At 41.9% G+C, this 15,398-nt stretch overlaps 1 protein-coding gene across 7 annotated transcripts in view; it reads left to right on the top strand.

The window, feature by feature from the left end:
- Nucleotides 1-15,398, top strand: part of AFF3 (ALF transcription elongation factor 3) — a 242,227-nt gene that overhangs the window by 164,588 nt on the left and 62,241 nt on the right. For all 7 annotated transcript variants that reach the window (XM_079972474.1, XM_079972472.1, XM_079972471.1 and 4 more), the window contains one exon: nt 11,616-11,667. In XM_079972474.1, coding sequence (XP_079828600.1) covers nt 11,616-11,667 — 52 coding nt within the window. The remainder of the gene's footprint in view (nt 1-11,615; nt 11,668-15,398) is intronic.

Here is a 15,398-nt window from a genome sequence, read left to right as displayed (position 1 = left end):
CGCTGCCCTCGGATTGCTCCCCCTCGCTTTCCATCTCCTCTCCTCCCTGCGCTCCCGCTGAGTCCCTGACACATATTTTTTAATTATATGCTTCTTCTACATGGAATGCCCAGTGGACTTTCACCCAAGTTTTTCTATTTTTCTATTTCATTTAAACAATGTACTTTATTTAAATACTTTACACCGTGGTTTGTAAGTGGTGTACGATGAGGTTGCAAAAGATGTGTGAAATCAGATAAAATTAACCATAGAATGGGGGGGGGGGTTTGACTTAAAATGCCTGCTGAAATTTTTAAAAGGCTTCATCAAGTGCTGGGACTTTAACAGGGAGTGGGCTTGTCTACTCTCAGCCAGGAGAATTGGGTCCTCAATACTGAACGCATGGCTCCTGCTGGATATGAACTGAGCCATGAGGGACTGCTGACAGTGACACTCAGAAAGACCTTAGTGATCAGGCAGGGGTATAAGGAATCAGGAAATCCTTGAGGTTTCCTGGACCAGATGTTGGACCAGGTCCAAGGATAGCACCACATAGAACACAATGCAATAATAAGTCTTGAGATTAGCAGTGCATGAATCACTGTGGTTAGGTTAGCCCTTTCCAAGAACGGCCATAGTTGATAATATACCAGCCAAAAGACACTCCAGCCACTAAGTCTACCTGAGCTATGAACTTGCTCTTTCAGAGAGAGTTCAATGCCATCCAGAACAGGCAGCTTGGCAAGTCTTCCTGACACAGGAACTTCCAGCCTCCTCCACCTTCCCATTGTTCAAACTCTACTTATTCATCCTCATTTGACACACAGCTTTACATATTTTATTTTTGAAAGGGTGAGTTGCCTTCCAACCATCATTCAGTGTGTGGAACATGTGCTTACATTATTCTAGAAAAAAAGGAAAGAAAAAGAATGAGTCAATTATTCAATTGCCCCAATCCAGAAAATGAGCTTCCTGTGGGATAAGAGCTTACATTTGAACACATATCCACATTCTGATTTTGTTCTGTGAACCACCCTGAGACTTCCAGGTGGTATATAAATTCAATCAATCAATCAATCAATCAATCAATTCAGGGCTAACAGACTGTGTGTAAATACTGCTGGGTCAAGATGTAAATAGAAGAAGAGCACAGTTTGCATAAATATCATTTCAAAAGAAGGGGGTGACAGACACTCAGAAGGCAAAGGTTTGACCAACAGACCACATACTCAATTCTCTGAAGTGCAAAGATATACGTACAAGTTTTATTTTACAGCACTGTGGCCAGGTAGAACTATAGAAAAGTGAATGCCCTGGTAGGTGATCAGAACACATGACATCACTCAAAGCTGTGTCCCACATGAATGCAATGGAAACATTACAAGCAAGGAGAAAGAATTAATGTGCCAAGTTGGAGCAGAATTCCAAGGAGGTGGATTCCTGAGGTAGAGAACAGGATATCCATAATGCACATGGTAGGCATTACAAATGTGGTATTTTAAACATCTAAGGTCAATACATTTTCACTGGAAAACTTTTAAGTTTGTGTGAGCTACTTAATTGTTTTGCTGTGTGTTGGGTGATGAAGTCTATAGGCTTCTTTCTTCGCACTTACCTGAATTTTGTCATGCAGTTTTCCAACCAGTGTTCACAAAAACGTATGTACTGTATTAGGGGAAAGTGTGCATAAAAATAACAATAAAACAAGATAGAAAAATGCATTGCATTAGGGGAAATTGCTTGCAAAAAAATGTGTACACAAGTCAGTTGCATATAGATGTGTATAATTAGGAGAAAATCACACCAAAATGCTGAAGAATTTTCATAAGGATTATAAATAAGAAACAAAAGATTGCTGCAGAAATGTGGAAAACTGGCTTTAAGATTGGAAGCTGAGAAAACCAAAATTGGCAGATTCTTCCACCCTTGTAGGTGACCAAGCCCAAAACACTTTCTCTGCTTCTTGAGTTTGTAGCCAAGTCCAGAGCCATGAGTAAAGACTCGGGTATGCGCTTGTGCAAACAGGTGGTCAGTTTCCAAAAGGTGGCAGTCCAGGACAGGCGAGGAAAAGCACAAGAGTCCCTTCTCTTTAGTGATGAGTTGCTCAGGGGAAAGAACCAAGAGTTGCAGAGGGCAAGGCAAGCCTCTGTTGGCTCCCCCAAACAGCAGGTTTCTCTGATCTGAAGTTAAAGATCCTGACATCATTACATGTGATGTTAACTATAAATCAGGTTCAAGACCATGGCACATAGGGAGGTAAGATGACCTTTTACTAATGAACCTCAGTTCCAGGGAAAATCTCATTGAAAGGCTGCTATTTGTTGTATGAAATCACATAGTAGGAAATTGGTTTTCTTGTAACAAAGTTTTCTCTGTTTCGTCAACTAATGATGTAGAATAAATGCATCATATGGATATTTTTCAGCTGTTAACTTTTACTGATTGCATAATGTATAATCACTCATGTTTTTCAAAGAACCACTTATTTACAGCAGAAAAAATAGCACATATAAAACTCAAAACTAGTGATTTTTTTTACTTTCTTTTATAACTAATTAGGCTGAAGTACAGCACACAACCAATTAAACATAAGAATTTCACAGAATCAATATCTTGTTTTAAATGTCAGCTAATTAGCTTGTTTATTGCAGTCTCTTGATGCAGCAACTATAACATTACCTCTGAAATGTATCATACAGAATTAATTGGTTGTTTAGAAAACTCTCTAAATGAATTTGCTTGAATCAAGAATCTTTAACAGGATGTTCACAATGACCTCAGTGCTTAAACCCTTTCATAGGGGAGGGGTTCAATTAAGATCTGATTAAAGAGCCACAGTTTTAAATCTGACGAATTAATGAATTGATCCTTCAAATTAATCAGTCTTTTTGGCCCTAACACAAACTGAATAAAACTTGAGCTTTAGGTCTTAATCTGAAATACTATTTTTAATGTATATAATATCCATGGTGTTTTCCAGAGAAAAAGCAAATCCCTTTCTTAAAGGTACCACAGAACCTGCTCTTTTTCATCATTCCAACAGCAAAGCCCCTGATTTATGCTCAGATCATCTCCTGCCCAGACTTCTACATTTCTCTCTCTCATCCCCCATCCTCTTTTGTCTGATCTCTCTTCAAACACAGCTGCTAAAACCATTATATTTTGATTGCATCATGCTTCTTTTAAGATTATTCCACAGACTCTCCTCATCCCTTTCATTCAGCACAAACACCTTGTTCCTGGTCTCAAGAATCTCAACAGATATGCCTCACACTATTTTTCGGCTGTTATCTTTTTCAATTCATCTTTGCCTGGGACCTTTGTTCTTCTGATTTGTTTGACAAGATTTATATACTGTTTAATTGACAAAAAGCCTCTGAGCAGTTTTCCTACGTTATAATCTCTGAGGATGTCCCACATTATTCAGCCAGCCACATCTAATATCAAAAGCTGTCCCCCTAAGCTGTGCCAAATTTCTCAAAGGCCTACAAAATTTCTCTTGACTTCTCTTTTGCCCTGTTCATAAACTCTACAACTTATTCCAGCAAACATATTGTACCTTTCCCCTCTCATTTCCTGTTTTAACTCCCTCCCCCAATAATTCTACACCAGCGTTCTCCAACCTGATGCCCTCCAGATGCTTTCTATTACAGCTACAACCATTTGCCATGCTGGCAGGGGCTAATGGGAGCTGCAATGGAATAAAATATGAGCATCAAGTTGGGAAAAGTTGCCCTATGCTATAGACTTTTTGGAATAGGAATGGTTCTGTCTCTTATTTTGCTATGAGACGCACTATGGGGTTGGATCCAGACTAACTAATCTGTGTTCAGTTCCCATTGAAATAAATCAGGTGTAAATCACCATGCTGACCTAACCTGTTGAATTCAGCGGGACCCAAGTTCAACAGGAACTTAGTATGGATACAGCCCCATGGATATTCTACAAATGATATGTAGTACTCTATATAACTGTTCAGCTCTCTTAATTTTGCTTTGCCATATCCAAGGTAAAAGTGTAAACCCGTGAAAATAGCTGAGGAAGCAAATTATTTTGAGGAAAGAAAGGGAAAGGCTTTGCAATTAACTTGACAGGAAGGGAGATACTGCACTTTCAGCAAGCTGGTAGGCAATTTGTAGAGTGTTAACACCACGGAAATAATATAATGTATCACCACATATTACGCCCTTCATGTTTAAAAATTAAGTAATATTTTCAAAAGGCAGCAGCAGGCTGTTACCAGAAATTGAAGGAGTATAAACTTACCAAAATAGCTGTTAATCACTAGCAACCAGAATGGACTCAATGGAATCGTAGGAAGCAAGATGTGACTAGGTAAATTGAGTAGCTCCCTTGGACACTTTATTGCTTAAACCTGTTTCTTCCTGCTGTGGTAAGTGATTAGTCCTGAAACTTTGGCAGGCTCCTTGACTGATGGGAATGTTTAGGCCAGTGCAGAGAAATAATCTTCTGGTAAGTGACCATCGTTCTTTCATTTTCATACATGCTCTCATTTTTATGTGGCCTCTTTGATCCTAAAGTGGGATTATGTTGTAGATCTCTTTCAAGCTTTGGGCAGTAAACCTGTCATATTTAAGAAATTATTTTGCACTATCTACCGCCAAGGATGTAGACAAGTGTTGTGGAACTGTATTATAATTATTTTGTCCTTTTTAGCAACGTTTTGAGAAAGGTTGGGTTCTATTTTGTTTCTTTTTAGAAAGTTTCTGCACTGAGGCCTGACTTGGTTTTGGTTATGAACCAGTGTGGTGTAGTGGTTAAGAGTGGTAGACTCGTAATCTGGTGAACCGGGTTCAATTCCCCGCTCCTCCACATGCAGCTGCTGGGTGATCTTGGGCTAGTCACACTTCTTTGAAGTCTCTCAGCCCCACTCACCTCATAGAGTGTTTGTTGTGGGGGAGGAAGGGAAAGGAGATTGTTAGCCGCTTTGAGACTCCTTCGGGTAGTGATAAAGTGGGATAGATTGAGGGCACAAGGAGAAGGGGATGACAGAGGATGAGATGGTTGGACAGTGTTCTCGAAGCTACCAGCATGAGTTTGACCAAACTGCGGGAGGCAGTGGAAGACAGGAGTTCCTGGCGTGCTCTGGTCCATGGGATCATGAAGAGTCGGACATGACTAAACAACAACAACATCAAATCCAAACTCTTCTTCTTTAAGATCACATGCTGGGTGAGAGCGGTACACAATGAAAACTATTCAGTGGAGATGCAAATTTTGTTGAAAGTTGTTGTTGTTTAATCATTCTCCTCCCACTCCAAACCCCAGCACAGAAATGGAAGTGTTAAATTGCCAGGACTTCTGAACCCTTAGTAAAGATCCAGAGTCCCTGGCAAGCTACTATTTCAAGGAATCTTTATGCTGGCAATTTCCTGGTGGTAAGGCTTTGGGGCCTAAGGAGAACCCTGGACAACTGACCATCCTGTTGTTAATGCAACAAAAAGTGGTTGCAGAGCAAACCACGGGCCCCCTCTACATGCAGGGCAAGCGGGTGGGATCCATTTCCCAGGCAGAAAGCCTAGGAAACTATCCCCCGGGCTTCCCCATCGGATCTTGGCAGGCAAGGTGAACACAGTCCCACAATAAGGCCCACCAGAGAAGGTGAACAGATTTTTGGAGCAGCTCAGAATGCAAGGGTTTCCCCTTAAAAACATAAACAACAAAATCGGCAATGCCCAGAAAGCCAGCCCTTTCACCAGCCATTTATCCTTCCCCTTCTCCCACCTCTTTACCTAAACTTACCAAGTTGTGAGGACAGAAGAAAGCAAAGACAGAGGAAAGGGCTGGTGAAAACCAAGTGCTGTTTCTAAGCTGCTCCTCATTTTTCAGTGAAGATCACTGAATCAACTTAGAGCCTGTGTTATTACGGCCGAGAAGTCTGGGAAGTGCAGCTGGTAGGTGAGTTAGGATAAATTTAAAACTACACTTTCTAGAATCAGGAATGGGATCCTAAAAGTTGAAGTGGAGAAATCCCTCCCCCCCAGTTTTGAAAACCCTGAGGCATTTCGAGACAAGCCAATATTCAGAGGGGAGGAAGTCTAGCTCAACCCATTTCCGAAATCCCAGCTCCATCGCTAATTTCATATTCTGATAATGTGTCTACTCGGTCAGAGCTTGACTACACAGTCTACTCACCACATGAAAAGCAGCTCTGTGCAGCCAACCTCTGCCTGTAGAAAATTCTGAAGGCTCCTGGGGTTGGGGAGGGATAGGTAAATGCACATTAAGTGGAAACCACTGTTGGCCTCTTTTCCTGCTCCCCCCCCCCCACCTCTGCTTCCGCGTAATGGTGGGTCATATTCCCAGTTTCTTTCCAACTCCCAGGGGACAATTAGTTCCAACAGCTTCTTCTTCCTGTGTGCTTGAGTGTGTGTGATTTCTGTCACCTCCAGCTTTCTCTGCCTGTTAGTGGAGTAGTCTCAGAATTCCCAACATGCACAACCTCTCACAAAGTAGGACTTTTCTGACATAGAGAGTGTAACATGTAGGCAGGCTCTTATTCAGCATTGCATTTCAAAACGCAGTCAATACATTGGATATAATCAACATGACAGGAATGTAACAGTTCATTTACCAACCCTTAATGGCTTGGAAAGGAAAAGCAGAACTGTGAAGATGGATTCTACCCAGGTGGAAAATTGCAGCTATTTATTTCTCTTTACTGAGATTGCTAATTTTGTTACAGTGGGTTGCAGCTTAGTTTTTCAACAATTTTGCTTTTATGTTTGGTAATTAAATCTTGCATTGCTATATTTACTTTACAGCAATGTCAATGTGGTGGGCTATACCATGTCTGTACTATTTTAATTAGCATTTGCAGTATTCATTTGTGGTTTTTAGTATTGGAATTTAGGAATACAAATATGTGCTTTAACTTACTATTCTGTACTATTTTATGTGCCATCATTTTATGTACTAATAAGAAACTCAGTTCTCCAGTCCTTGCATAACCAAAGTAGAACCATCCAGAAACTCAAGGTGAGAGGTATAAATAAGGGAGCAATCCTGAGCACAAGAAGCTGTTGTAAAGTAAATTAAACCATCATAAAGTTTCACCAGATTCATATTCCATTCAGCAGCAGGGCTACTGCTGCTTCTCAGCAGAGGGAAAACAAGCCTTTAAAATATTGTTCTATGCCAGACAACACAATCCAGTTAAACTGGTTTAGGATCCATTCCAGCCTAAGTCCCACTGCATCCTAAGATGCTCATCTCACTGGATCTTGCCATAGAATTGCCCCCTAAGGCTTCCAGGGGTAAACAAACAAACTGGAGGTGTAGAATGGAGCCACTAACTGGATTCCTGAACACACGCCCTCACACTGCAACACTCTGTTGCAGGTCACCCATTAATGACAAACTCTTTCTTCGTTTGCCTTTCTTACGTATCCAAAACAGCAAGAGGAGAGACACCAGCATATTTGAAGGACCCTTGGTGAAAGAGCAAAACAGGCAACCAAATTCATCTGCAATCCACACTGAAACCCTTTTCATTTGTGGCCTATCACTGTACTAGTATTATTGGCAAATGCTGTTGCCATTCATGAGGCATAATGTGGAATGCAGAATTGTATCTCCCTTTTTAAATAATGCCATCCTATGGGAAACACTGGCCTGCGAGTGCTTCAACTGGAAAACAGCCTTTACTAAAGGTGCTGCGGACTGTGAAGAAGTACAAACTCAGGACAGAAAGGAGAAATGAGCTAAGAGGAAGGCACGTTTGGCAAACCACTCACCATGATCAACACCCGCCCGGAAACTTATCTCCCCACTGTAGAAGGACGTGTGGATTCAGAATTGGCCTCCACAGTCACTTACGGACTCACTGTTAAGACCGTGTTCATGGAAGACAATCTTACTCGGCTAGGAGTGATCGACAAAGAAAGAAGAAAGAAGAATATTGCTTATAATGCCATGCCGCTGCAAAGTGTTATAAAAAAAAGTGGGAGGGTCTTAATTCACATGGGAAGTAGGAGGATTTTTAAAAATACAGTGCTACCTTGGGTTAAGAACTTAATTCATTCTGGAGGTCCATTCTTAACCTGAAACTGTTCTTAACATGAGGTACCACTTTAGCTAATGGGGCCTCCCGCTGCCGCCGCCCCGCCACATGATTTCTGTTCTCATCCTGAAGCAAAGATCTTAACCCGAAGTACTATTTCTGGGTTAGCGGAGTCTGTAACCTGAAGTGTCTGTAACCTGAAGCGTCTGTAACCCGAGGTACCACTGTATAACAAAAAGTCATGAGCACCTGTATACAGTCAGTGAACCCAGGATGATGAGCTACTGATGCAGTTGGTGGAATGGAATGGAGTATCCTGTAGAATGGCATGGCTGGAAGAACTGAATAGGAATACTCCATGTCAGCATTTGCTGCAGGCCCCACTTGTACTCTAATGCACAATAGAAGGTTTCTAGAGACATCCTAGTGGGCTCCACTGAAATATTTGCAAATTGCGTTTTGGTTTTTTTAATCGTTCACCTTCCTATGCAGGGGCAGAAGAACGGGGTGGGTGGGTGCAGTCCACCCTGGGTGTCACCGCTGAGGGGAGTGACATTTGGTGTACCACCCGCCCATGACTCCCAAGCCTACCCCGAGCCGTCGGGGGAAGGGCGGAGCTGCGCCAACTTGACGGCGGCCTTCCCCCTTCGTTTTGACAGCTCAGGGGAGGCTTGGGAGTCGCGGGTGGGCGGTGTGCCATTGCCCCCGCTCCTGGGCTGCTTCCTGGGGGGGGGAGCCTCCTCCGAGCTGTCAAAAGAAAGAGGGAAGGGAGGAAGGTGTGCTGGCAAAGCAGCACAGCTCCCCCCCCCACCCGCCCAGGAAACAGCCTGCCATGGTGGCGCCCCACTGGGACACTCATCCCGCCCCCTGGGATGCTCCCCCCAACCCAGGTGCACAGCATGGGTTCCAGAGCAGTTAGCTCCACCTCTGTTCCTATGTCAGCAACAATCTTCTGGTTTTTTTCTGTTTCCTTCTAAACAAATAAGTGTTGTGGTTTTCAAAAACACAGCAGCAAAATTGTACATTAGATTTTTAGCATGTGGAACTGTTTCAGTGATAGAGTTGCCACAACAGCTTGTTTAAAATGGCAGCTTCGTTGATACTGTGTTAGCAGATTGTCCTAAATGAAATTCATGCTTTGGATGTAGATATGCATTAGGCAAGGTTAACCATCTGTTATGTGATGGGAAGAGGATAAGAGCAGTAAATTTCACTTCATTAACACTGATTGAAACATGTGTCCACCCATTATTCATGAAGTATTTATGTTCTGATAGTTAGATACCTTTTATCTGTGTGTTTCAATAAATTAATCTTAGCACATATTTTTCAGAGGTATGCCTTTTCTTGGAGTTTGCAGTAGATGTTTCATTTTGCACAAATAAAAAAACCAGACTCTGCATGTTTTCCAGTCAATATTTATTGATAGCTGATTTGACTGACAGTCAGAATGCATGCAAATTCTCTCAAAGAATAATGGGATCCCAACTAATGGGATATTCCTTTGAACTGATTTATTATTATTATTAAAGAAACACATGACCCAGTTTGCCACCTGTTTGTGATTCTAGGAGAATTACAAATATTATCACTTACCCTCTGTTTTCTATTTTCAATTCATGCCAAGCAGCTTCATAGGAATTCTGTTATTTGTCTGCTGCTTCAAGTTTAATAGATTTTATTTCACCTTTCAAATAAAAATATACCAGATCAGGGTCAAGCATTCTTAAGAAGCTTGGGATAACAAAAAGGTCTTTGTCTGGCACTGAGAATATGACAGTGCAGATGCCAGGTACGCTTTCCTGAGGAGAACATTCCAGAAACATGATTCTGTCACTCAGAAGGCTCTCTACCCAGTCATCAAGCCAATACCTCAAGCAGTTAACTTTGGTTAAGCACCAAGAGGAGATACACTTCAAAATACTTGGGAGCACAGGAAGCACATGACTACTGTGTAGTTAGACACTTTGAGGACCCCTGATGCTATGTGAAGTGTTAATTGCCTCCAAGTTGGATTGTGACAGAGTCACACTTCTGGACTTAAGAGATAAATGATAGCAGTGACCAAAAAAATTGACTTCATGCAGAGTTGTCAAGCATTGTACTTTTTTCTTGTCTGTTATGTGAATTTCTACTAAGTAGAAATTATATTTCCTAGCCACTACTTTGCATACCATTTGGGGTAAATTTGCAGTGTTGAGGTCTGATTGCTATTCAAGTGTAACAGCATTTCCCCTCTCCTCAGTGGAAGCAAGTCTCATTGATGAATCTTTAGCATGCACCGAACTTTTTCTGGTTGCTTCTGGTGTCCACAGGATGGCACTCTGTCGTGATCCTAGTGGGGATAGGGCCTGTGTAGAAAGCAGAGTGACACAGGCCTGGAAAGAAGGGAATAATATGTCCAGCACCTTAGGTGCTAAATGGCACCTTAAACCTAAGTTATGGGCGCCACAACAGAATGTCTAGGCGCGCTTTTTTATAACAAGAATACAAAGCTGAAAATGAATGAACTGCAGCTAAAATCTTACGCTTGTTTTAATCTGAAATCTTAAGTGCAGTACTTCTCCCAGAGCTCCGAAAAATTCTCGTATTAATGAAATTACCTGTCACAAAATGCGCCTAGAACAATGGGACTTTCAAATGCTGGTCCAGCAGCCTCAGAAGTAGGATCGCAGCTCTCCCAAATGACAACATAGTTTGTTGCCTTACAATGATGCTCTGGGGGAAAAGTTTCACTTTTCATCCAGACAGTACAGCTGCTGAAATGGGAATGGGAGGAACTTCACACACAACCCTTTACACACCTGTCTCCAGTCTCAAAACAGGGGTTGTAGGAGGAGCCACTAGAGCAGCTTGTGTGTGTTGAGTGGGATCTCTGCATATTGTGGAGGAGCGCTTCAGGTTTCTGCTTTGTTCTTGTTTCTATACTGGCTTTTGATGATGTTTCTGTAAGTCGCTTTGAGTCACTTTTGTGGGGGCAAAGAGAGACCTATAAGCATCACTATGGATGATGATTTATACATTAGAAAAGGTGAAAAACCCTTCCCTCACAGATTCCTGAGCCAGTCAGGAGAAGCACTGCATGAACTGATAGCCTGGCTCCTGCGTGAGACAACCAGCTGTTTCCTTGGGCAACTCATGCGATCAGTTCCCCCACACCCCATGCTATTTTGCCTGATATGCTAGCCCTGCCCAGTAGCATCCTCGCAGGCCTCATACTCCCGCCTCTTCCTCTGCTTCCCTCCAATATTGATCCTTCCCTCTAATATACTTGGCGGTGGCACCCATCGCGTTTCTGTTCCTGGAAAGACCTGCCTCCCTTTGTACAGGAAAGCTGAGTGAACAGACGGTTGGTTGGTTGGTTGGTTGGTTGGTTGGTTGGTTGGTTGGTGTTATTGACCAGGCCTTGGCCTGGTGAAACCAGGATCTGGGTGCCCTCCACCACCCACGCGGTGTCATCCTTGAAGCCAGATCCATGTGTGCATTTGGTCCGATTCACCAACGTTCTTCTTACATCATAGTGCCACATAATTAAGAGGCTTTTATTATCTAAACTATATCTGAATTTTTTATTGGACTTAAATGTAGGTCATTTGTTGTTTTCTCTTTCCAGGATGTTAGAAGATGACCTCAAGTTGAGCAGTGATGAAGAGGAGAACGACCAGGTAACAAAACTAAAGGTTTTTATTAATATAAAAATTGCATGATCTAATGATAGAGGTATGCTGACAATGTCATAACTCATTTAAATATTTCATAAGAAGCATTTCATACAAAGCTGAGGATCAAGTTAATAATGTGTATAGAGTTATAGCTCTTGGATGGTATCCAATGGTGACGCAACTAGAAGGCAGCTGACCTTTCCCTTCTCCCCGCTCATAAGACTTTCTCCTGGGAGTCAGGGCAGTCCTCTGAGCAGTGATGGCTGTGTCATATAGGGCTGAAGTAAAATGGGGGAATTGTCCTAAATCTAGTGAAGAGATTTTGCTCCAGCCGTGGCTGTACTGGCTGCAGTGGATGGGAGTTGTCATCCAAAACAAGTGGAGGGCAACCAGTTTGTTAAAGTGTTAAAGTGCTAAAGAGGAAATGATATTTCCTCATAGCCTCTGCCTCTCTTTCTTCCTAGAAATAAAAGCACTGTAGGATGTCCCATGGGAACAAGCCCAGACAATAACATGGAATTTTCCAATGAAAGTGTATGGCTACAAGAGCAGAGATTGTGTGGTAGCATGAAAATGCTCTCAATGTGTTACGTTAAATAAATAAGCTTAAGAGTTAGAGAAGAAGCTATGAAGGAGGAGGAAGAGGAGAACAAAGTTGAGCTGATCATGTGTCAAGAAGCTTGCTGTAATTAATTAGCCACACACATTAGATAGATCCTTAATTTTAATTACCTAAATGTATTTTCCTCCTTTGCTCCTCATCATTTATCCAGTTAAAATCATAGTTAAAATTTTATAGGCAGTGATCAGAAGAGCTAATGTGGGGATAGAAATTTTTCCTGCTTGCCTATTTAATTCCACCGACTTTGGAGAAGAACTTACCTTTTTGATCCCCAATCAATATCTGAAGAGCTCACAATTAGCAGACCGCTTGGTAGTTAACATAAATCTGCAAGTTAAAATGACCCAATTCCCTTTGATTTATAATACATAGAGCAATAATTCTGCCATCATCCTTTCAGAAAATGTCTGAAGCTTTGTGTCATGAAGATGTTAAAATCATACTTAAGATTGTTCAGTTGTCATGATTATTGCCTCTTGGTTCCCCTGAAGTGTGGAATGACACATGAAATATCCATATTTCGATTCTCTGTTCTTCAGTATAGAGGTCACTGGGCCGTTTAAATCAGTCTTGGGTGTATTATATTAAACAGTGATTGCTAACTATTATGCAAATATCCCTCCTTCCTTTCCTTCCTCCTTTCTACTTTGCTTCCTATCATTTTAGGATAGAACATTTTATAAAAGAAAGTAGAACTCTATAGGGAAGAAGTAAGCCACTGAAGCCAGTTGTGGAATTCATGTCAATCAGTGTTAAAAGAATTTGACTGACTAGTTTACATATGTGGAAAAATAATCTAACTTATTTTTACAACCTCAGGCTTGTAGGCAGTTTCCCCACCCTTCTGCAGGATCAGGTTGGTTGCCACTGAGGTTTTGTGGCTGTGAAAATTTATTGCCCACAGAGCCAATCCATCTGCATTCAGCAGCTTAGTCTGAATAAATAGAGCCATTGTGCTTGTCTGGAATATGTAACCAAAGTTCATCCAGTCTGTTTGCCTCTCACATCTCCTGAGGTTCATAAACGGCAACACCCTGGTATGTACTCTTGGCCTCTGCCAAAGAAATTGTGAAATTGTATAAATAGAAGCTGAAGAAGCAACCAAAATCCATCTTTAGAGACATGGCTTCAAAATGGAACTCTGGCTGTGAGTGAAAGAAAAAGAACTTTGTTGTAGTACTTTTCAAGTAGTAGCACTCTCTCTCACACACACACACACTTAGTAAGTATGTGCTAAAATATTATGATGAATTCAGATCACTTGAACAATCATACCAGGTAGGACTATAGCTAGCATTTTTGCTCCAAGACTAAATAGCAGCTTCAGTGGGGCAGTGTTTTGAGGGAGCTGGGACTACAGTTAACCCCCACTTCTCCATATGTCAGCCCATCTTCCAATCCTGTTCATGCGCACACATGACTGCTACTTAAAAGTTTTTAAACTTTAGTATCATCATCAAATGACATGTTTAACATAAGCAATACCATTAACTTGTTTTAATAAAATATAGTCGAAACCTTTCAGGGGACATTAAAGTTACTCTGTCACCTAAACCTTAGCCTTCCCTAAGGGCACGCTGATATAACTCCCAAGCTAAAATATTTTAAATCTCAGCATTCCAAGCCCAGATTAGCTATGACAGTTTTCATTAATAGTGTCTTAGTAGTAATGCATCTAAAATTGGCTAACAAGATTTTAATAGAAGATGGTTTAATGATTACGTTTAATGATTTCAGCAGCCTTTGCCCTTTACAGCAGATGCTCATTATTTTTAAAAAGCCGCCTTCTATGTATTGCTGTATGTCTGTGCCTGAAAGAAATGGTGCAGAGACCAGCTCTGTAGTACTGTGTGTACAACACAAAGAGACTTGATTTGAATGTGCTTAATAGAGATAAGGTCAAGTGTATATTCCACAGCGATGCGCTGAGAGTTCTATGCTTGTCATAAATTATGTAAAGTAAGCACTTGGATGGCGTTAGAAAGGGAAGGGAATGTGGGCAGGCGCAGAGAGGGTTCGCCAGGAAGGGTTGCTGTTACACAAGCTCGTTCATCTCTGTGAGCTCAGTGAATTTAGCATTGCTTGTGCAATTACATTGTTTGGTAGGTGACACCCAAAGGCACTCCTGACAGTAAGAGCTGTTCGACAGTGGAATTTGCTGCCAAGGAGTGTGGTGGAGTCTCCTTCTTTGGAGGTCTTTAAGCAGAGGCTTGACAACCATGTGTCAGGAGTGCTCTGATGGTGTTTCCTGCTTGGCAGGGGGTTGGACTCGATGGCCCTTGTGGTCTCTTCCAACTCTATGATTGTATGATTCTATGATTCTATGAAGGTGGAAGCACAGAAATGGTTATGCAGAACATAAGGTGACCTGCTTCCCTGGTGATTCTATAGTCTGCACTGAACCTCCTTCTTTCAACATGTCCTCCTTTCCATTAGCAGACACCACCTGAGGACATATTCAGTCCAAAGTATGGGATAGTGCTGCTTCAGTGCACAAAACTAAATGTGCCTCCCCCATCTCAAGTTTTAGGCAAGCTATCAAAACTCTCTGTCTGTCTGTCTGTCTGTCTATCATCTACCTATTTTTTTCCTCTTCTTATCCACTGCCTTGCAAAACGCTATATAAAAATGGTGTGCAGTCCCCAAGGTGGTTGGATGGCGTCTTGTACACCTCCTTCTGGCAACTCCTGCAGCCAAGCTGGTGCCAAATGTATTGTTTCACTTTCTTTTGGACCACATCAGTGAGGCTGAGCAGGGGGCCTTATTGTCTTGGCAGCCCAGGACTTCCATACACACTGCCCAGGTTTGTGCCCCAAGGAGGTCACTTTGGTGCTGCTAACACAGCAAAAACAATGGAGGAGGCAGCAGTTACAAATTACTGGTGTCTGCAGCCACAGCAGGCCCTGTGATTCCCCAGTGGTTTGACTTCACACACCCCCGAGGCGCACTCCATTGTCTCTCGAGACACACCACCACCACAACAAACATCATCATCAACAACAACAACATATATTATTAAAGAATAAAATATATGCAATAATAAAAAGGAATATCATCATTTTTATAATGAACTAAGTTGATCATACATACACTTCAAACACCAATGACACCT

The sequence above is a fragment of the Podarcis cretensis genome (assembly GCF_951804945.1).
Source record: "Podarcis cretensis genome assembly, chromosome: 4".
Classification (NCBI taxonomy): domain Eukaryota; kingdom Metazoa; phylum Chordata; class Lepidosauria; order Squamata; family Lacertidae; genus Podarcis; species Podarcis cretensis.
The sequence above is the reverse complement of the archived record's forward strand: the minus strand, read 5'-3'. Positions and strand labels throughout refer to the sequence as shown.